Here is a 22,263-nt window from a genome sequence, read left to right on the forward strand (position 1 = left end):
CTTCAGTGGAGGGAACTGGTGAAGCTGATGAATTGTGACATGAGAGTAAACTTGCTCAAAAGTAACTCTTGTTATTTAATGATGGACAGGAAACTTGGAAAATAACAACTTTATTGTGATAAACAAAATGGCTTTACTAAGCTACTGATGAAGTAATTCATAAACTTAAGGGAGTCTTTAGTGTCAGTGGAATATGTGAAGCTCCCCAAGCTAGCCTTGGTAACCTGGAAGACAACAGCAGTCGTCAGTACAATTACATATGGAGAAAGATGAACGAAATGGCAGCTGGCAATAACAGTGGGGAGGAGACACCAAACAGGAGCCGATACTACACTAAAATTAACACATTCCAGTGTTTCAGAAAACTTCGATGGATTTGCTTTTGAGCCACCATAGTGCTGAATGTTAATTGTGTTTCCGTCCATGTATAGTGTTGAACATTAAGAATTTCCCCATTCCAGGGCTTTCATAAACTCTTCTTCAGTGAAAGAAAGCATCTTTGCAGATTCAATGTGCATCTACGGAAAGGGGAAAAAACAATTCATTAATAGTTACATGAAACTTTTATGTAAAATTTAACTCTGCCAAAATTTATCTTATTCCCTATTTTAATATTTGTAAAGTCAAAGTGCAGGTGAGAAGGAAGCTGTTTTACATAACAGAAGAAACTCTTACATGAGTATCTTCCAAGCATGGTGTGGGGGGCCCATTTATGCTGAATTATAAAACTGGCCATCTGCACCCTTGATGATAAAACTGGTTCTCCCCCTCCAGACCAGCTCCATCCATCTGCTACTTACTATGACAGATAATGGTCACCTCGACATCAAATGATTGCTCTGTCTGTTCTCCAAAGAGATCAGCGTAGTAATCCACCCAGCGTTGTGCTGATATGGTGGCGTCTAGTGTTGATCTTGATTCTTTCATGCCCCGAGACACCAAAAGCCAAAACTACTCCTCTCTTTGCTCAGCCACTGCCAACCCTAGGTCTTGCCATTGGCTTCTCACAAATCTTGCCTTTTCGTTCTTAAGAATTTTCTTATATGCTGCTCTGCTCCTTCCCATGTATTCCTTGTTGATTTGGGAAGGTTTTTTCCGATAGATTCTAATAGCAGATCTCTCTTTGCGTCCAAATGTGCTCCATGGTTAACTGCTGCCCTTGCTAATACTACGACTTGCTCTCTCTCCCCCCCCCCCGGTAAGTTTTCTGTCTAGTAAGACACAATGAAAAAGAAATTGTATTTGTTCAAACAGAGCCGTTCTTAACTCTCTCAATGTAGTAGACCAGGGATGTCCAACACGTCGATCGCGATCTATTGGTCGATCCCGGTGAGGCTTTGGTAGATCGCGGTCCATCACCAGTCCCTTCCCGGCCCCTGCCCCTCTCCCTGCACTGGCCTCTATTGTTGCAGAAGGGAAGCCTGAGTTTTGAAACGATTGGAAGGTTAGTGGCTGCCTCTGTTCCTTCCCCCAATAGTGTGCTTTTCCCCTCCCTAAAAAAAAGCTCAACAATTTTGAGCTGAACCCCCCCCCCAAAATGGGGGTAGATCACCGCCAGATTTTAAATTTGAAAGTAGATCGCAGTGTCTCTGGAGTTGGCCCAGTTTCTAATACTGATACCTGGGAAGGGAAGAGATGGGTGTCCTCCTTGCCTTTTTCTGGACTGGTTCAATGCAAGTCTCATGTCCTAGTCCCAAAGCAGCCCATAATTCTAGTTTATGTTGACTCAATTGTGTAATCCAAAGTTGTACCACATCATAGTTCTGAAAATGATCTTATCCTCCTTGGAATTTGTAGCCCCCATTTCATATTTTGCCATTGCCTCCGCTATCTCCCCACCCAATCAAATAAATTCAAAAAAGTGCCACGGCCCTAACTTTAATTCAGTGAAAATTGCCAACAGCACAGGATAACTTGCCTTTTGTCTCTTCAATATATCAATTAACTTTAATTGTTTCTTGAATCCTGTCATCAGCTCTCTCTTTTGTTTCTCCAGCCTCTTGTTCTCAATTTTCAGTTCTTCAAGCTTTTTATGTTCCTGGTTGACTAAATCCTAGTGGGAGAGGAAGGATATAGTGTGTTATGCCTTTATAAGCAGCTATGAGCAGAATCCTTTTGGATGTTCTTGTAGAATCCAGAGCATGTTATTGCGAAAGGGAAGGTTCAGTCATAGGACCAGTGCTTTATTTCTAGTAAAAAAGGTGCCACGGTGCACCATGCCCCCCACCCCCTCCTATCCCACCACCGTTTGCCTGCTTGCACCCCATGCCACTGCTGCCCACCCACCCACCTGCTTCCTCCCAACCCCACTCACACCTTTAAGGGTCATGCCAAAGCGCCTCCAGGAGGCTGAGCCTGTCACTGCGGGAAGTGGCAGGCAAAGGTGTAGTGCAGGATGAGGCATAGGTGGCACTGGTGTACCGCCTCAAGAAAGGCACTGCACGTGATTCAGGTGGTGAACCTCTTTCCAAAGCAAAGGAGGCCAGTTAGTCACAGTGAGGTGTGTATTCCAGGCACACCATAACAACATCCAGGCATCTATAATGTGAAAGTTTTTAATAAATATTTAAAACTGAAACCTGCAAAATGGCGCCTGTTTGCTGGTTCATGAAACGTAGCAGAGTTTCTCCTTTCTGTGCAGCTTTTAAACATAGAGGTTTGCAGCCCTTCTGTGTAAAGCTCTCAGCAATAAAACGCTGACACAGTTTCTTCCAAACTGTTAACATTTATTCATAAAATAATAATGGCTTGAAAATGAAAGCAGAAGAAGCTCTCACGCAAAGAAAGATTCCCATATGTGAACAGCCCCACCCAGTGGCCAGAGCGTCATAGCAGAGCCATTAACTCGTTAAGCTCTGAAATTCTTCACACCCCCTCTCGCTCTGGAACACTGGGTTGGCAGTAAGTTACACAACTCACCCCAAACCATCACAGAATTCCCCATGCTTCTGGAAACTCAATGGTTTGGTAAATCCATCAGCTAGATTCTCCTGACTGGGACAATACTTCAATTTTACTAATCCTGTCTGGACACTCTGACAAACATTCTGGAAACGAATGTCTAAATATTTGGCTCTAGACTTGAACTGTCTGGACTCTGCCAACTTTAGATATGGTTGATTGTCCTCCCAAACCATGATGGGCAAGCAACAATCCCCACAGATCTCCTGTACCAAACATTTATAGAATTTGAGCTCTCTACAGACTTCAGACAAAGCTCCAAATTCAGCTTCAGTGGAGGAAAGAGCAATAAGATTTTGCTTACGGGATTTCCACCCAACCAGCGACCCTCCAAATCTTACTACCATTCCAGACACCAGATTTCCTGTCCCGCAGATTAGCTCAACCACTGTCAGACCAACACGTTAGTTGTGCTTCACCTTTGGCTGACAATTTGAGACATACATCTTTGGTAGCCTGCAAGCACCTGAGTACTCTTTTGATTCCATTCCAGGCAACCTTACTAGGCTTTGAAGCCTCTGCTAAGCAAATTGGTAACATAAGCTATGTCAGGCCTGCTCCACTGGGAAAGATATAACAGACTTCCCAGAGCTGACTGAAATACCTCAGTGTTCTCAAACATAGTCGTCTCTCTAAACTGACTGTCTTTAATGAAATTTGTTTCCATGGGAGTTCTGACACCCGTGCATTCAGCCATCTTGAATTGTTCTAGTAACTTTTCAACTTTGTTTTTCTGACTGAGTAGGAAACTTCCATCCTCAGTTCTATCAACTTGAACTCCTAGGTAAACTTTCACCGGCCCTAGATTCTTGAGTTTAAACTGTTTGCCAAGTTCCTGTGCAAATTCCTGCACCTGTTTCTGACTTTTACTAGCATACACAATGTCATCAACAAAAATTAGAACTAGCTGTTGTTTCTCATATGAACCTTTGAGATACAAACAACTGTCAGCTTGACTCTTTATGAAACCCGTTTTCCAACGCTTCGTTTAGACACAAATTCCAATTCCTGGCTGATTGTTTTAAACCATAGATTGACTTGTGTAGCTTCCACACCTGACCTTTTTCCTTACCCTCAAACCCTGGTGGAGGTAACATGTACAACTCCTCCTCTAAGTCTGAGTTCAGGTAAGCTACGTCTATGTCAAAATTGTGTGCCTCAAAAAATTTTTGAGCCGCATGCGCTAAGAGCATGCGAAGAGTCTCACTCCGAGAGGTAGGAGCAAACACCTCAGTATAAAGCAGTCCTTTCCTCTGCATGAAACATCTGGCTACAAGTCTAGCCTTGTATTGATTTTTTTTAAAGTATGGCAGCCTTGTTCACTTGGTAACTTTCAGTTTAACCTACCTGACAGGGTTGTTGTGAAAATAAAATGGGACAATCTGCTCTAAGATCTAGACAGCTAAGGAAGTTACAGGGGGCTATTGCAGGGTGAACTTAAACTTGGACATCGTCTAGATCTGCTTGTTTTTCCTGTTTTCTAAGCTAAAACAAAGCCTACCTTGTTACTTTGCTTCAGTTTATTCAGTTCCATTTTATATTTCTCTGCTTCTTCAAGAGCTCTGTTGAAGCGAACCTCCATTGTACTCTGGCTGGCTGAAGCCTGCTTTTGGGCTCGCTTCACATTCTCCAGTTCCTTTTACAGTGTCAAAACAGAAAACAGGATGAAGATTTACAGCAACATGCACTTAAGGTTCTGGAGGTGGCAGGTGCTGGATTTTCATGTGCCTGTTTAGCTCAAAGGGCAGCAGCACTGGAGACTAGAGGAAGGACTTGCCAGGGGACAGGACTCAGCAGACTAGGCAGATGCTTTCCAAGAAGTCCATTGCAGCAAATTCCTGCAACCAGGGAGGAGCAGCTCTCTTTGGAGGTGCTCCTGCCAAGTCACCACCTTGTTGACTTTCAGAAGACAGGGGGAGGAGGCCTCTCTGTTCTGCCAAGATCAATGCTGTTGCTTTCTTATTGTGGCATCCTTTCCATGCTGATGCTGGCTTTGTGTGCATTATATCATTCTACAGCTATCTTTAGGTGTTTTTTTCATAATTTAACATACTTTCAGCACAGCACTGTGGGAAATATATAAGTGACTGTTGTCCGCCCTGGCTGCTAGAAGCAGGAGAGTGAAAAGGGCGCTGAAGTACAGCGCTGTTCTTCTCCCTACATGGAGAAAACACCCCTATAGAGAGAAAATAAAACAGAAACAATTTCCCTAATAATATATCCAAATTTAATTTATCTGATCACAGGAGCCAAGCCAATGCAAGAAAAAACACCCTTTGCCCTGGTCTCTGGATTGCCTTGGCTCCTGCCTTGGGAGCAATGAAATGTCTGCTTTCTCTCTCCTGGAATTAAACTGAGGGTGGCAGTCCAGTGACATATTGCCATGTAATGAGTCTGAAATGGGGATCTTGTTACCTTTTCTAGTGCAGAGGACTTCTGCTGCAGTCCTTCACTTTTTCTGTTTGCTTCTTCTGACAGCATTTTATACTTTTCTATTTGAGATTGCTGTACACTGGCTGTTCGCTGCAGCCTCCCACGCTCTTCTTCAGCCTCTTTTAGGGAGCTGCTTAAATTCTGATTCTCTTCATCCTGAAGACCAAGAATTAACTTACTGACCTGAGTTTAAATATGCAATTTGCTCTCACAAGTAGTGATGGCTAGGACTGGGTGATATCCGGATTTCAACACCATGGTATGTCATCAGCTAAACATCACAATGTATTGATACACCATGATGTCTGAAATAAGGATGGAGTTATGTAGAGGCATTGGCTGGCTTCACGGTTTTCGCCACATTGTGATTTTTCCATAGCACACACACATCACGATTCGTGATAATTGCCAGGTCAAAAATTATGAAACCGCTATCATAATATGGATTTCATACTGGTTTTTGATGATATATTGTCCAGCCCTAGTGATGGCCACCAACTTGGAGAGCTTTAAAAGAGGATTAGACAAATTCATGGAAGATAAAGTTATTGTTACTAGCCATGGTGACCATGGTCTGCCTCCAACATTGGGAGGTCTGACGCCTCAAATGCCAGTTGCTGCTGGGCTTCCCTTCGAAGCATCTGGTTGGCCACCGTGAGAATAGGATGCTGAACTAGATGGGCCATGGGCCTGATCAGCAGCCTTTTCCCCCCTGCTCTTATAGAGGAAGTTAAGGGACCACTCAATAACTGCATTTTCTTGGAAGTTTAATTTGAGGAAGGCAGATTGAAAAAGCTGCATCCTTTCATTTAGCATGCACACCTCAATAAGATGCTCAGAAAATGTGACTGAACTTACCAGAAAGAATAAATTGGGATTCCTTTGCCTCTACAAATGGAATTATGTGCAAAGTAGCACTTGCAAACCTTCGAACACACCAAGGAGGCTTTGGAAGGCACAGATGAGGAAGAGACATCTGGTGGTGATGATAGGTGACTCCCTACTGAGGGGGACAGAGGCAGTAGTGCGTGGAGGGAACAGGATGTCATGGGAGGTGTGTTGTCTTCCAGGTGCAAAGATTAACAATGTGGCAGAGAAGCTGCCAAATCTGATAAAGCCCACTGACCACTACCCCTTCGTTCTGATTCATAGTTGAGATTTATGCCTTTCAGGGGTTTGGACTGGATGACCCTTGGGGTCCTTTTAAACTCTAAAATTCTGCAAGTCCAGCAGGTGCTGGAAGCTTCTGGGCAGCAGCATGGCCAGGGAGCTCTGGGCAAAAAGAAGCACCTACCACCGATTTCAGCACCACCAGCAAGGTCTCAGTTCTTCTACCTCTTAGGTTCATTTCCCACCCAGCTCTTCCGAAGAGTGCTTTGGAGAAAAGTATTTGTTTGATGACTCCATCAGGAGGATTGTTTGTTGTGTAGCATTTCTGCTTGCGGGTGAAGAGTACAGGTCTTGCTGCCTGCAGAAGGTTACTGGCTGAGGGAGTGGGAGTGTGGACCAGAGCCCTGGCTTGGCTATAGGAACAGGCTTGGCCATGTACAAGCATATACTTCAGATCCCTGGCTGGTGAGTATGTGAAAAGACCTTTAATCTCGCACTGAGTAACATTTAGGTGCTAGCAACAATTGTGAGCCAACAATATAGCCCCTCATACAAGGATGTTGCTGCGACATATTATGATGTAGGAACAGAAAGTCTACCTGTTCTTACCTTCTTACTGCATTCTAGTCCCATGGCATCCAGCTCCTCCTGCATAACACGAAGCTTTGCCTTTAGGAACCGGATTTGGGCCTCTGCAGATTTGCAATAATTACATTTAATGTTCTGTACTGTTGTGCCATTTTAGACCTGACAGAAAAGAGCCTCAAAACATCTGAATAGCTTTTAACCACACGGTTATGCTAATGTATCTGAAGAAGTGTGCATGCACACGAAAGCTCATACCAATGACAAACTCAGTTGGTCTCTAAGGTGCTACTGGAAGGAATTTTTTTATTTTGTTTCAACTACGTCAGACCAACACGGCTACCTACCTGTAACTAGAACTTATGCTAATGGTACAATGATATAAAAGTTCTGAAGACTGACAATTCTAGAACATCCTTCATAGCTCCAAAGACATTCCATGAAACAAGCCGTTCAATTCCCTGGACTGGGGGTCCCTAGTGTCTGAAGGGAGTGCACAGAATTAAAAAGTGCAATGTTACTAGCCTTCCCCTGGGACGACCTTAGGAAGGATTCCTTGCAGGGAGGGACACCTAAAACAATTTCCCACCCCAGGTGACTTGCCAAGTGTGGTGATCTGCTGTTGCCAAGCAGGCAGAAAGGAGATGCAGCTATGGCAGCAATGAGGATAGCACAGGTGGGCAATAAACTCTGAGACACTGAAAGACACCTCCGTTTCCTCATGTGACTGATACTTTCTCCCTCATTCTAGGAACTAGATGAAACACTGCCAATTCAAAAAGTAGGCATGTGTTAGAAAGCCTGTCTATGTGAGGCCTTAAAATTTAAAGATCATATAAACAGGTCAGTTGGAAGAGAAATCCAACTCCCTTTTAGCAGTAAGGAAAGGACAGTAAAAACCAGACCCACCTGCTCCAATTTCACTTCCTGCACTGGGGATAAGATCGTCCTCTAGATCAGGATAGTTTCCTTCTTCAAGTTGCCCTTCAATTTTCCCAATTGTCTTAGCAAGAGAGAAGTCTGGGACTGCAACATCTGCGGCACTTGGAATGTCACGTGGTCTTAGTTTTGTGCTGGAGACAAGGCCAAAACACAGCATTTCTAAGCATTTTAAGAGCAAACAACAGAAAAAGGGACTAGAATGTAAGCAGCAATTGGCAAAAACAAATAAGCTGATAAGGGGTTATTTCACCTTTCTAGAAAACAAATAAACTGATAAAGGGCTATTTCACCTTTCTAGAAAAGGAGGAATTTCTCCAGACCCGGTCCTGAAATGTCAACAGGACCAATAATCCCAGTGAAATAGAACATCACTAATGTGACATGGGATTGTTAGCTGTTGCGGTGAGGCCAGTTTTTTAAGCTGCCCTTCTTCAGAAAGCAGAATGCTGTTAGAGGCTTTCTGTAGTTTGTTGATTGTTTTAAACAGTTCATCTTGCTATTAGCCTCCGTCATTGCTACACAGGCAAAAACAGGTTTAGCCTCTTTACTTTTAATTACGATCACATAGTTACTATTACCAGGCATAGTTAGAAGATAATACCAGTTGCTGCTCGAAAAATGCCTAAGATAAGCTGGGTGCTATTCAGCAGCTGCTGCTGTACCTTGACAGAGTTCCTTTCCCCGTCTTTCCAGATTGTGGCCTAGTCCGAAATGTAGACGCAGAGCTAGGTTTCTTCTTGTTTGGTTGCTAAGGAAAATTCACAAAACAAAAACTCTTAGCTACCTAAAGCATATTATGGTCTTAGACATAAGGACACAATAAGAGCTCTGCTGGCTCAGGCCAGTGGCCCACCTAGTCCAGCATCCAGCGGCCAACCAGGTGGGCTTGAGGGAGGCCCCTGAGCAGGATCTGAGCACAACAGCAGGCACTCTCCTAGCTTGAGATTGCCATCAACTTATATTGAGAAGTATTCTGCCTCCAACAGTGGCATTTTTCTTCTCCAAGGAGTCACAGGTTTTGTACAACAGTTTATTCTAACTACATGTGAAGCAGAGTCAAATCCCCAATCCCCAGCCTTGCACAAAGTTCACTAGTTGCACTAGTCAACATCTCTCAGCTCAGCTTCTCTCCCTAGGTTGCTGTGACACTCGTGCTATGGCACTCAGATTAATTTTAAGTGGTTAAATACTGCACTGATTACTGTGTGTCCCCTATTGATCATTGTATCCCCATCCTGTTTGCAAGCTTTATCTTGTTTGTCCATATTAAAGGACCTGGAAAGGAGGGCACAACCGTTCCTCTTTTGTATAAGAGCAGCTGTGCAGAGCTGGGCCCTGGCAGACTGGAGACAAAAGACAGAACTAATAATCATCCACCGCTAGAGGGCCACAAGGAACATGGGAAATTTAGACTATCTTTTTTTAATGCACCTCTTGCTTCTGGATCACACACAAACACAAACAAACAAAAAACAAACACCCTGTGGCCACAGACCTCTGGCCTATCCAGAAGCTCTTTCATTTCCTCCCACGGGCTCACACATCAACTCTCCACTACTCCTTTTGGGCAAGGATGCACCTGATCCTTACAAGCCCATGCAAGCTGACTCGGCAATGTAAGGCTACAAGCCCTACGCAAACGCACCTTGGCGCAAGCATCACTGGATTCCGTGGGAATTACGCTCACTGTGGTACCATTAAGGTAAGTGGTATAATAAACAATTTTTGTATCCGCAAAACATATCTTCAGATCAGGTTATAGATCAATGCGCTAAATTTAAGTAACAATGTTTTGTGAATGTATGTGCTCTGACTGAAGAGGTTCATATATAAGTGTCCATTCCCGAAGTTTTTTTTTAAAAGAGTATAAAATATGAAGGCCTTGAACAATTTCCTTACACAGAAGATCTGCCTTGGGTGTAGATAAATAAGAGCCAATATGAACAGTTGTCATCCAGTCAACTGTCCTGTTTCAGTCTAACCGTGATCCAAAGAGAGGCAGGTGCTGTTCCACCTTATTCTCTGACTCACTGAATGGATTCTCTGTGCCTCCACTGCTATTGAAGACACACAGCAAATGTTACCTTCTCCTCCTGCTTTGAGAGGATCACCTCCGCCCCCAATTTCAGTACCTTATTAAGTGCAGTTGGCAATTCAGGAGACCACTGATCTCTGGAGAGAAAAAGGAAATTGCAGCAATTAGCTTATTTTGAAGAACAAAATAAATTATGTATTTTTAACGTTTTTGAACCAAAATTGTAGAAGGGAAGATCAATGATGCAAAACACATCACTCACTTTTCAAAATGTTTTGGCTTCATAGAAACAGCTTCAGTAAAGAACTCCTTCCTGTGAGGTGGGTGGCATGAGCAGCACTGGCAGAGGACTGTGGTCTGTCCCACTGGAGATACCCAGAGATTCTGAAGCTGGCACCATATGGCCACATCCTCATGGACATGGGAAGAATCAAAGCATCCAAGAGGGAAAAGCCTGGGGGGGAAAGCCTTCCTGTAGGATATCCAAGCCCTCTCTGTATTGGCTGCTAAGAAAGAAGGGTAATGAAGGGGGAAGCTGTGGCATTTGCCTGCTGCTCAATCTTGCACTTGATAAAACCGAAGGCAATGCTCACCAAACCAGGGCACAGGGGTGACATTTTTAGACTGATTTGCGTCCTGCCTCAATTTAGTAATGTGAAGGCCTGGAGAGAATGTCAGGGGTGGTGAGACTAGGGAAACTGTCCCCCACCATCCTGGGCCTTCCCATCTTCCCCTGCAACCCCAAGCCAATCTTCTTCAAGTCCCAGGCACAGAGATCCCCAGGAGTCCACTGTGTAGCTGACTCCTCTTGATTTCTGAAAGCTGTGCTGCTCGGTCCTTCAGCAATCCTACACTTTTGAAATTAGTTGGAAGAATACTTGAAACTATAGGACTGTAAAGACACAGGCTACTTCCAGACTTTGTTCAGCCAGTGCTGTGTGTCTGCCACCCAGCCATGAAGGAAGACTGTGAAATGCAGCCTGGATATGGACATAATGCCCAGTTAACAAAATGAAGGTGGCCCTTGGAAATATCCTTGGATGGTTCTGGGTCCAAAGGAAAGGGCAATACTGTACAAAACTCTGGCAACTCTCTTGTGTGGTCTAGTTTTTTTATGAAGCAAGGGAGCAGCAAGCACCATGGTTAAGGGTCAAGATTTTTCTTCCAGGCAGTAAGTTCATATAAAAACAACCCAGAGAAAATCCACAGCAAAGTCTACTGGGCAACCAGCTTAGACTGTTAAAAGTGTATCCCCTTCTCTGGCCATAAATGGAACAGCGATCTCTCCCTAACTTTGAATTTGACTGATCCAAGAGATCAGATGCAGCCATCTGGCTTGGGGTGAAGGGAAAGGAGAGCTGAGCTCAAATCTTCAGAATGTAGCCAAATGCCCTGGCGGTTATTATAACATTCCGATATGCCCAGATCCTAGCATGGGCACATGCAAATTTACTTAGAGGTAAATTTTAAAGATTCTGGGTGTGTTGGCATGTCACCCCCCACCCCAGCACAGGAAGCTAAGTCCAAAAGCACTCCAAGCATTGTGGAGAGACAGGGGGCTGCACAGCCAGTGGCCATGCAGCTACCCCTAATATGGCTATGAAAGGTTGGCACATTCCACACAGAAGCTCAAAACTAGAAGCCGCAAACCAGTAGCACCCTGCTTGTCCCCAGACATGGCTAGCCTAGCCAGTTGATCATGCTGGCACTGAAGTGGGAGGAGCAGCACACGGCTGTGAGCCCCTCCCTGAACTGATAGTTCTCGGCCCTTTGATAGAAGCCCCAACTACCTTTTGCAGGAAGCTTCTGGCTCAGTTTCCTGGAATTGGCCAGAAGGGGAAGAATAATGATAATGCATCTTAAAGGGAACAGTTTCCAGATTTAGGGGCAAGATGTATAAAAAACAAAGTCCCCCTACATAAAATGTCCCGTGAACTAAAGGCCATTCAAGCACATAGACACCGAGTAGGGAAGAGTGGCAGCACTTTGGAAGAAGAGGGAGGAAGAAGCAAGCAAGCAAGCAGGGGAGGTGGGGAAAGGGGGGAGAGGAAGGAAACCAGCCCTCCCCCACCCCCGAAAAAGAAAAAGATTGTACTTCCAGAATATAGTGACTCTTGTTGGTCACAGGCAAGGATCATTGCCTGCCTTCAGAAAAGCTGATTTGGCAGAAACAGAAAAGCCCAACACACCTATACAGAGGCAAGAAGAAAAGAAAACTAAACATTAGATTATAATCTTGGCAGGGAAGGAGAGAGTGTCAGGAGTGGGCAGCCCTTGGGTTTGCAGCTTCCCTAGGTGGTGCCAAGCACCTAGGGTGCTTGTATGAACTTGTATGAACTGGAGTATTTACAATGGGAAACATAGCAATAGCTGTGGGGTGTGTAAGCTAGAAACACACTGTGTAACTGCTGCACTGTTTGAAAGGTATGTATGTGACTGTGGAACAAAAGTGGTGTAATCTGATTTGCCAGCTGACGAAGGGCCAGTTTAGCTGCAGCACTTTCTTCCTAGAGAGTACTGATGCCCAACAAGCTGCCCTGCAAGTCTTGCTTGTGGGTGGGGGTCTCTCATGCCATCCACGGACTGAGTGCCTTCCCATTGCTTTCTTAATATCCCTGGAAAGGGCTTGACACACTGGTCTGCAGCTCACCTAAATACAACTGGGGGCAGAATTATGAGAAAGAGTGCAAATTCACCTAAAATGATAAAGAAAGAAGTCTTGATGTGAAGAACAAGGGGTGCCACAAAGGCCAGAAAAAGCCAGGATAGAAAACATGAGGAGGGAGGACTTCAAAGTGGTTTGAACTGGCTTGGTAGCCAGCCCGCCCTCCATGGCCAGTCACGCAGATGATCAGGAACACTGGGCACTGTGCTGCCTCTGCCACTTCATAGTGAGGCCAAACGGGCAGTGCTGCCCCAGGCAGAGCACATCAGCTGGGGTGCCCATGTAAACAAGGAGCCCTGGGGCATGGCTGACCTCCTCACCATAGCCTCTCCCTGGAGCCAGCCTTGGGCTGCCCCCAGCTCCCACTCACATCGAGGGTAACTATCAGGAGCTGCTTCATTCCTCCAACATGGTGCAGCTCCCATCTGTGCTGATCACTGCCACCAACTGACCATGAAGCCCAGACCCAGAGGCAAGGAAGGGGAGCCAGCACTGCTGCTGCTGCTGCTGCTGCTCCCCGCATACTCTCACCACAGGGACTCTCAGGACACAGCCAGCACCCAGTGCGAGGTGGAAGGGAGGGAGGAAGCAGCCTGCTTGCATGGCTGGAGAAGTGCTGGCAGGAAAGCGGCAGGCAGGTGAGCGAATAGATGCAGGCATGGCTGTCACCCCCAGCCCCACTCCAGTATCTTAGGGGGCAGCTGGGCTGCAGAGGGAGTGAAGGGGGGAGTGGGCCTCGGGTGGCCTTGCGGGGCTCCGTGAGGAGAGCTGAGGACTGGTGAGGCTGTGTGTGAAACCCTGGCAAAACCTGCTGGCATTCATGGTATGGCCTGGCCTAAATTTGTGAAATCATTCCTGTGATGTAGGTTTCAAAACCGATTTTGGGCAATGAATGAATACATTGCCCAGCCCTAACGATAACCTTGCTTCTAACTGATTAAATTTAAATGAATTTGTATACTACTAAAAACTAAGTACAAGCACACACACGCCCCACTTGCATTTGATCATGTATACGTGTGGCCCTGGAAAATAAGTAAATTATTTAATTCATATCAGGCAATGGAGGGAGAAAGCTGGAGAATCCTTTTGGCTTGAAAGGAGATCCTTCCCGGAGCCCCAGCAGGACTTCAGTGAGGGTGGAAGAGATCGGAGGTGCAGTGGGGCTTTGTTTAGTGCTACAGCGCACCTCAGCTGCAGTTTTCCACACGTCCTCCACCCTCCAGCTGGCCCCAAAACTTCAATTCCAGTTGTGGATATTTTGGATGCAGTATTTTTTTATCTGGATTGGAGCAGCAGAGAGGGCATTTAAAGGGTGCTCGCTTCCCACTTATAGAATTTTCATTTGTGCATGTGGGATGCTGGAACGCAACTCCTGCATAAATGGGGAGTTGCTTAGATACCTCTTTAAAGTATTGAAGGAAGTGTGGCACTTGTTCGGAAGGGGTGTCCCTCCTCCCTTAGACACAAAGGGGGCCATTCCCCACCAAACCACCTGATTTTAATACTCAGCCGTGCTCTCACGACTCAGATTTTCTTCAAAAAAAGAAAAAAGAAGTTCAAAATAATATTTTAAGATTTATTGGTCCAAAAATGGGCGCAGGAGAATTTTTTGAAAATTTCAATTTTTGCGCAATTTAGGCTAATGCAATTTCTGCATCAGTGTAGAAAAAAACCTCTGTTTCACTTACTTTTCAACCAGACTTATTTTGGTATCAAAATAAAGCTAATTGTGGTCTCTTTCAAAATAAGGTATAAAAATGGTTTTAAGTGCAGCAGAAAAGGGTCACCAACCATTCAAAGTGAATTTTAGTCATTTTATTCCCAGTAGGTTCGAGAAGCCATAGTGTGCAAACCACAACTAGCACGCGTATCATACTTTCGTTGTAGAGTGGGCTAACCATGTACTTGTTATGTTTTAAAAATAAGGAGGGTGGTTTTTGCGGTTATAAAATAAATTGATTCTGAAGTGAATTTTTTACAAAAACAATTGTTACTTTATTGGACAGTTTTAAGGTCTCTTTGAGCCTGAAATAACTCACACATTCGTGAGAATAGTTAAAATTGTACCCTCTTATGTTACAATGTCATCCGATATATTTTAAAAATTAGGTTTTATTGATTATTTAATAAAAACATACATATGTGATATACACATGCATCAAACAGAGGCCTTATTTCTCCAGGACAATTTATTCATATGCAAATTCATGCAATTTCACTGATTTAGCCAACAGCAATAATCAAGAGACAGTCCTAACCCTCTAATATGCCAGAGATCAACCATCTTCAAAATCTAAATGACATGCCCTTCAATCTCAACCTCACCATTTAAACTTTATCCTCTGCTGTTTCATCAGCAACAAAGCTAGTTTATAATTCTACCTCCCACATTTTGCAGCCGTACAGAACTGACAAAGATGCACCACAGGAATGAGAGAGAGAGCAATACTCAGCATTTCCTCCACTTGATTGTTTCTCAAGAGTTGCCACTGTTTGGCCTGTCCCAGATAAGACTGAGGCATTGTTTGTTGGCAGTTCCCTAGAGCGGATGGATGGGAGGTTGCCTGCTCTTGATGGGGTTACACTCCCTCTGAAGGAGCAAGTACATCACTTGGGGGTACTCAATTCACTGCAGTTGCTTGAGGCTCAGGTGGCCTTGGTGGCACAGAGTGGCTTCTATCAGCTTTGGCTGGTGGCTCAGCTGCACCCTTATCTGACTAGGAATACCCCATGTTCTGTTGTTTATGCTCTGGTAACCTCTAGATTAGATTACTACCATGTGTTATACTTAGGACTGCTTCTGAAGATGGTTCAGAAACTTCAGCTGTTGCAGAATTCTGTGGCCAGGTTGCTTACTGGGACGATGATTTGAGCATATTACACCCCGCAATCATCACCTGAGGCCCCAAAAAAGGTCCAGAGAGTGGCAACAAGAGAACAGGCCTTTTCTGCAGTGACTTCCAGCTTGTGGAACGCTCTCCCCTGGGAGGCTCACCTGACAACTTCATTACATATCTTTATGTGCCAAGCAAAAACATTTATAAGTAGGCCTTTGGCTGATTAATCTATGGCCTTTTAAGTGTGTTTGTGGAAGGGGGGTTTATTGGTTTGGGGGAATTTTTGTTATGTATTATTTGCTCTCCCTTTGTATTTTTATGTTGTGAACTGCCCTGTGATCTTTAGAAATCTAACTTAAATAATAAAGAAAAAATAAGTATAGTAACAGCCTTTGATGAGAGACGTGCAATGTGAGCAGGTCAGTCCCAGGGGGTTTATGGCTTGCTGTCATGTAACTGTACAGAGGTTGGCAGCCTTAGTGGGGAACTATGCGGCACAAAAGCCTGGGGTCAACAGGTGCCTCAATGTTTCCAGGAAGAAGAGACATATGATTGTTTTGCAACATGGGAATGCAAGACTTGATAGGCCCTTACAAGACCTGCATCACTTGCACAAAGCCTTACAAAAGGTCTTATGAAATTGGAGGTGGGTTGTAGGTGGAAGAGAACAGGTCAAGGAGGAGGTCCCAGCAGCACAGCTGTGGAGTGCTATCCCTTGTACTGTCTGCTTTGGCAGACCAGGGCACTCGAAGGACTCAGAAAGAACTATTTCCCAGGTAAGCACAACCACCCAAGAGCCTTTTAATGGGAGAAGCAGCTGGACCCTGAACCTGGGACCCCATGCATGCCAAGTGTGGACTTTCCCACTAAACTATGGCCACCATTACATTATCTCACAACCCTGAATTTTGCAAATAAAAAAACTATTCTCTCTCTTTCTCTCAAACCTCTCTCTGGCACTGAAGGCCTTCAGCAGATAAGTTTTAGGAAGAGCTTACCTCTGGTGTTTGGTCTCCTTGTCAAACAATTCAACCTGTGTAGAGATTGGCCTGGACAACATTTCTTGTTGATCTCTCTTCAATAAGGAAAGATTTTGTATTATAGTCAAAAACTGTGTATACTGCATCTAATTAACAGCCATCATAAACACTTAATTATGCTGGTTGTGATGATTAAGAGATGTGCAGAAATGAGCGATAACTACCTCACCACCATACTGTGTCACAGACTACTTTTTAAAATTCCCCAGAGTTCCCAAAGCTTTGTTTTCCATTACTGAGATAATTCTATATCACAACTTTAGTGAGAAGAATTTAGAATAAGAAGATAACTTTAATTACCAGTTAGCCCAACCCACTCTACTTTATAGATGCTAAAAAGATTGCCAGGATTGCCGATCGGAAAGTCAGTGGTTTGAATCCCCTTGACGGGGTGAGCTCCCGTTGTTTGGTCCCAGCTCCTGCCAACCTAGCAGTTCGAAAGCACATCAAGTGCAAGTAGATAAATAGGGACCGCTCCAGCGGGAAGGTAAACGGCGTTTCTGTGCGCTGCTCTGGTTTGCCAGAAGCGGCTTAGTCATGCTGGCCATATGACCCGGAAGCTGTCTGCAGACAAATGCCGGCTCCCTTGGTCAGTAAAGTGAGATGAGTGCCGCAACCCCAGAGTCATCCACAACTGGACCTAATGATCAGGGGTACCTTTACCTTTAAAGCTATTTTTTTCTTTCCAACAATGTTCTGCTTCATAGAATCATAGAATCATAGAATCATAGAGTTGGAAGAGACCACAAGGGCCATCCAGTCCAACCCCCTGCCAAGCAGGAAACACCATCAAAGCATTCCTGACAGATGGCTGTCAAGCCTCTGCTTAAAGACCTCCAAAGAAGGAGACTCCACCACACTCCTTGGCAGCAAATTCCACTGCCGAACAGCTCTTACTGTCAGGAAGTTCTTCCTAATGTTTAGGTGGAATTTTCTTTCTTGTAGTTTGAATCCGTTGCTCCGTGTCCGCTTCTCTGGAGCAGCAGAAAACAACCTTTCTCCCTCCTTTATATGACATCCTTTTATATATTTGAACATGGTTATCATATCACCCCTTAACCTTCTCTTCTCCAGGCTAAACATACCCAGCTCCCTTAGCCGTTCCTCATAAGGCATCGTTTCCAGGCCTTTGACCATTTTGGTTGCCCTCTTCTGGACACGTTCCAGCTTATCAGTATCCTTCTTGAACTGTGGTGCCCAGAACTGGACACAATACTCCAGGTGAGGTCTGACCAGAGCAGAATACAGTGGTACTATTACTTCCCTTGATCTAGATGCTATACTCCTATTGATGCAGCCCAGAATTGCATTGGCTTTTTTAGCTGCTGCATCACACTGCTGACTCATGTCAAGTTTGTGGTCAACCAAAACTCCTAGATCCTTTTCACATGTACTGCTCTCAAGCCAGGTGTCTCCCATCCTGTATTTGTGCCTTTCATTTTTTTTGCCCAAGTGTAGTACTTTACATTTCTCCTTGTTAAAATTCATCTTGTTTGCTTTGGCCCAGTTGTCTAAACAAGGACAGGTGAAATCAGTCCTTCTCAAAGTGAATGTTTTTGCCATTCAGGGGAGTAAACCCTGTCCAGCCACAATGCAGGGACAAAGTCAGGTCACTGCAACCCAAACTGGCAGGGTTAGGGGAGGGGAAGGCATTAGTATGCCTAGTGCTATATAAAACCAGTGTGAGCAACAAGTGGGCTAATGGTATCTCCCTAAGCCTCACCTACTGTCTTATAAAAGAAGCAGAAGCAAGAAGCCAGCACCCACCAATCCATACAGAGGAGGAAGGTGGCTAGAGAAGTCCTAATCTCTATAGACTGAGTCAACAAAAGAGAGAATCCCCACATGCAAAGACCACCCCATTGTTGTGGCTAAGTACTTGCAATCAGGCCACTTTTAGAGATAGGCAATGTGAAGTAGGGTACATGTTTTTTAAATATTCAAACCATGTATGTCATAGTCTGAAACAAACTTTAGTGTACTGTGTACAAAAAGAATGTTATTGTAATGATGCTCACATGTGCCATCTTTGCTTTGTCTTGACTGAAGCTAGGAAATAAAACATGGAGTGACTGGACACACAGACTGGTTGTCCATTGTTTGTTTTTCTAAATGATCCATGAGCAGTAAATCAAGAACAAACCTTGGTTTCGGCTTCTATTTTTGTCTAGGAAGAAACAAACCATGAGTGCTCGTTCACATGCAATGCAAAGCCAGACACTCCATGGTTTGCTTCCTAGTTGAAGTAAGGGAAGGCGTTAAAGATCTCCATCTTGTCAGCATTCAGTCACAGCTTTCATCCAGTCCACGTGTTTAGGACATGTGTGGCTTCTGTTGATTCAGATGCCACAAATAGAGCTGGGTATTGTCAGCATCTCGGGATGCAGGTGGCGCTGTGGTCTAAACCACGGAGCCTAGGGCTTGCCGATCAGAAGATCGGTCGTTCAAATCCCCACGACGGGGTGAGCTCCTGTTGCTCGGTCCCAGCTCCTGCCAACCTAGCAGTTTGAAAGCACGTAGTGCAAGTAGATAAATAGATACTGCTCCGGCGGGAAGGTAAACAGCGTTTCCGTGTGCTGCTCTGGTTCGCCAGAAGCGGCTTAGTTATACTGGTCACATGACCCGGAAGCTGTACACCGGCTCCCTCGGCTAATAAAGCGAGATGAGCGCCGCAACCCCAGAGTTGTCCGCGACTGGACCTAATGGTTAGGCTTCCCTTTACCTTTACCTTTTTAGCACTGAGGACAAAACCCCCTGCAGGTGGAACTAAAAGGGGCCCAAAGCGCAATCACCGAGTACTAATTGCTAGAACCAACCCCATAAGTAGGAATCAAACTGCCATAAAATGGTACTCCCAACTCATGGAGATAGTCTAAGAAAATACCGTGGTCAACAGTATTGTAGCTACGCAGGTCTGACCCTGGGTACTCACCATGACTTCTTCAGCCTGACGCACCAATTCTGCTGTCTTGGCCTCCAATTCTGCATTTACACGCCTAAAACAGTAATTGAAAACTGTGTTTAACTCGCGTATCTTTTAGAAAGCAAGACCACTAAAATGGTGCTGCAAGGAGTCTGCCTTCCCGGGACAGACTCCCAAGAGAAACTTGCCGGCTGATGGCTGCAGTGCACAAAGGAAGCACACACTTTGCTAGGAACACAGAATCATAGAACTGTAGAGATGGAAGGTACCCCTAGGGTCTTCTAGTCCAACCCCCTGCAATGCAGGAATGTCAGCTAAAGCACCCATGAGAGATAGCCATCCAACCACTGCTTATGTAGTCTGGTACCATTAGTTTTAAAATCTGTGTTTGAACTTTGGGCTTGTGCTGAGTTTTCTTTTTGCATCTGTTTCTTCTGATTTTATGGTTTTGTGTTTCTATACTTGTGTACTGAAAGCCACTCTGAGAAGTGTGGGTAGGTAGCATGCAAACATCATTAATAAACAGGCAAAGTAATTTTTAAAAGGCATTTAAGGGCAACTCTGTCAAGGTCTCTGGAGGTGAATGCTCTGCTGAAGTCATCCACCGAGTATGCCTGGGCACCCTCCATATATGTTGGAAGTACCGTAGTGTATAAGATTAAAATGTAAAGGACCCATGGCTGGTTAAGTCCAGTCAAAGGTGACTATGGGATGCAATGCTCATCTCGGTTTACAGGCCAAGGGAGCTGGTGTTTGTCTACAGACAGCATTCTGGGTCATGTGGCCAGCACGACTAAATTGCTTCTGGTGCAACAGGACACCGTGCCGAGTGCCAGGGCACATGGAAATGCTGTTTACCTTCCCACCACCGTGGTACCTGTTTACCTACTTGCACTGGTGTGCTTTTGAACTGCTAGGTTGGCAGAAGCTGGGAAAGAGCAATGGGGAGCTCACCCCGTCGCACAGATTCGAACCGCTGAGCTTCTGATCGGCAAGCCCAAGAGGCTCAAGTGGTTTAGACCACAGTGCCACCCACTACGTATTAGACTACAATATGGGGAGTTGCAGCTCAAAGCATCTGGAGCCAATGGATTCAAGTTACAAGAAAGGAGATTCTAACTTAACATCAGTACAGTCAAATCTTGGTTGTCGAACGTAATCCGATCTGGAAGCCCGTTCGGCTTCAAAATGTTCGACAACCGAGGCGCAGCTTCCGATTGGTTGCAAGAGCGTCCTGCACTCAAGCGGAAGCTGCGTCGGATGTTCAGCTTCCAAAAAACGTTCAAAAACCAGAGCATTTACTTCTGGGTTTTTGGCGTTCGGAAGCTGAAACATTTGAAAACAGAGCCATTCGGGAACTGAGGTTTGACTGTACTCTGACAGGAAGAGCTCTTTAACAGTGGAACAGACTCCCATAAGAGGTGGTGCACTTTCCTTCCTTGGAGGTCTTGAAACAGAGGTTAGATGACCACTTGTATGATCTAGTTGAGATTCCTGTATTGCAGAGGGTTGGGCTAGATGATCCTCAGGGATCCCATCCAACTCTACAGTTCTATGATGTCAGCAAGCTAGAAAAGGCTGCTGGAGCACACTATGAACCAGCCACTGTGGTGCAGAGATGAGTGGATGCCAATAGTATCTTAGTCTAGAGCAGACAGGATGGCATGTGTGGGACGAAGATTCAAGGACCATCAAAGAAACATTTGAACTGTAATTGATATCGGCCTGAAACCAGACCCCATAGTCGCCATTGACTGAACTTAACCGTCCAGGGGTCCTTTACCTTTATTTACCTTATTGGGAAATATTGGGAAATTAATAAAAACATTTTTGACAACAGCAACATTTAAACATTTCAGTGTAATATAGCATTGTATCAAAATAATTTGTTTGTTTGCAGAATATGGATAGAGATCTTTTCAAAACCAAGCACTGCTGGGAGCTGTTTCTTTCGGTTTTCCAATGCATTTCTTAAAAATTAAAAATTCGGTGTGACCTGAATAAATTATCATGCCCCCGAGAAAAAAGTTTGCGAACCACTGGTCTAGAGAGGAAGGCAAGGGTGCTTCTGAGAATACCTAATCACCTCTCTCATATCCCCACGCAACTGGGATTACTGGCTCAAGCCTGAGCCCCAGAAAGCGACACTTACCTGGGAGTAAGGGAGCAAAGGAGGAAATCAAAACCCGTCTCTTGGACCAGACACTCCCCCCCCCAATAAAAAGACCCATCGCAGCGTCTTGTGGCCATAGCGGGAGTGGGGGGCATCCTTGGCCAGCCTCCATACGCCCCCCGCCCACTCGCTGGAGTCTCACGGGGAAAAAGACACGCGTCTTGAATCAAGGGAACGCCCTTAATGACTTAACGGGGGGGCGCCCTTCTTGCGGTCTTGGCGGGGGGGGGCGAGCATCAGCAGGGACCCCCCTCAGGGAGAGAGATGCCCCTTACTTGTACTCCTCCTCCTTGGCCAGGAAGCTGGCGGCGCTGCAGCTCCTCGCCTTCTGCTCCGCACCCGCGGAGGACCGGCGGAGGGGCACCTGCCGAGGGCGAAGCAGAGAGGAAAGTCAGGCGGGGGGAAAACCTCCCACCGCCCCGCGCGACGCCCGGGCCGGGCCGCGTCCCCATCCCATCCCGCCTGGCGGGTCCAGACAGGCCGGCGCTTCCTTCACCCACCCGGGCCGAAGAGGAAGAGGCGCCTCCCGCCGCCATTTTGCGCCGCAGCCGGGGAA

At 45.4% G+C, this 22,263-nt stretch overlaps 1 protein-coding gene across 4 annotated transcripts; it reads right to left on the reverse strand.

The window, feature by feature from the left end:
• Positions 1–93: 93 nt before the first annotated feature.
• On the reverse strand, positions 94–22,263 carry TEX9 (testis expressed 9). 4 transcript variants are annotated; one of them, XM_035130597.2, is made up of 12 exons: positions 22,208–22,263; positions 21,983–22,071; positions 19,544–19,607; positions 16,570–16,646; positions 10,164–10,203; positions 8,694–8,779; positions 7,999–8,162; positions 7,114–7,196; positions 5,377–5,550; positions 4,463–4,597; positions 1,919–2,053; positions 94–518 (listed from the first exon to the last, which is right to left on the reverse strand). In XM_035130597.2, exons 1-12 carry the CDS (start codon positions 22,241–22,243, stop codon positions 441–443), a joined length of 1,161 nt encoding a protein of 386 aa, XP_034986488.2. In that variant the 5' UTR covers positions 22,244–22,263; the 3' UTR covers positions 94–440. The 4 variants fall into 4 exon arrangements, with proteins under 4 accessions (XP_034986488.2, XP_060138346.1, XP_060138347.1 ...); XM_060282363.1 differs by having other exon boundaries at positions 10,116–10,203; XM_060282364.1 differs by lacking the exons at positions 21,983–22,071; positions 22,208–22,263 and adding an exon at positions 21,687–21,941 and having other exon boundaries at positions 10,116–10,203.

This window comes from Zootoca vivipara, chromosome 14 (genome assembly GCF_963506605.1).
Source record: "Zootoca vivipara chromosome 14, rZooViv1.1, whole genome shotgun sequence".
NCBI lineage: Eukaryota > Metazoa > Chordata > Lepidosauria > Squamata > Lacertidae > Zootoca > Zootoca vivipara.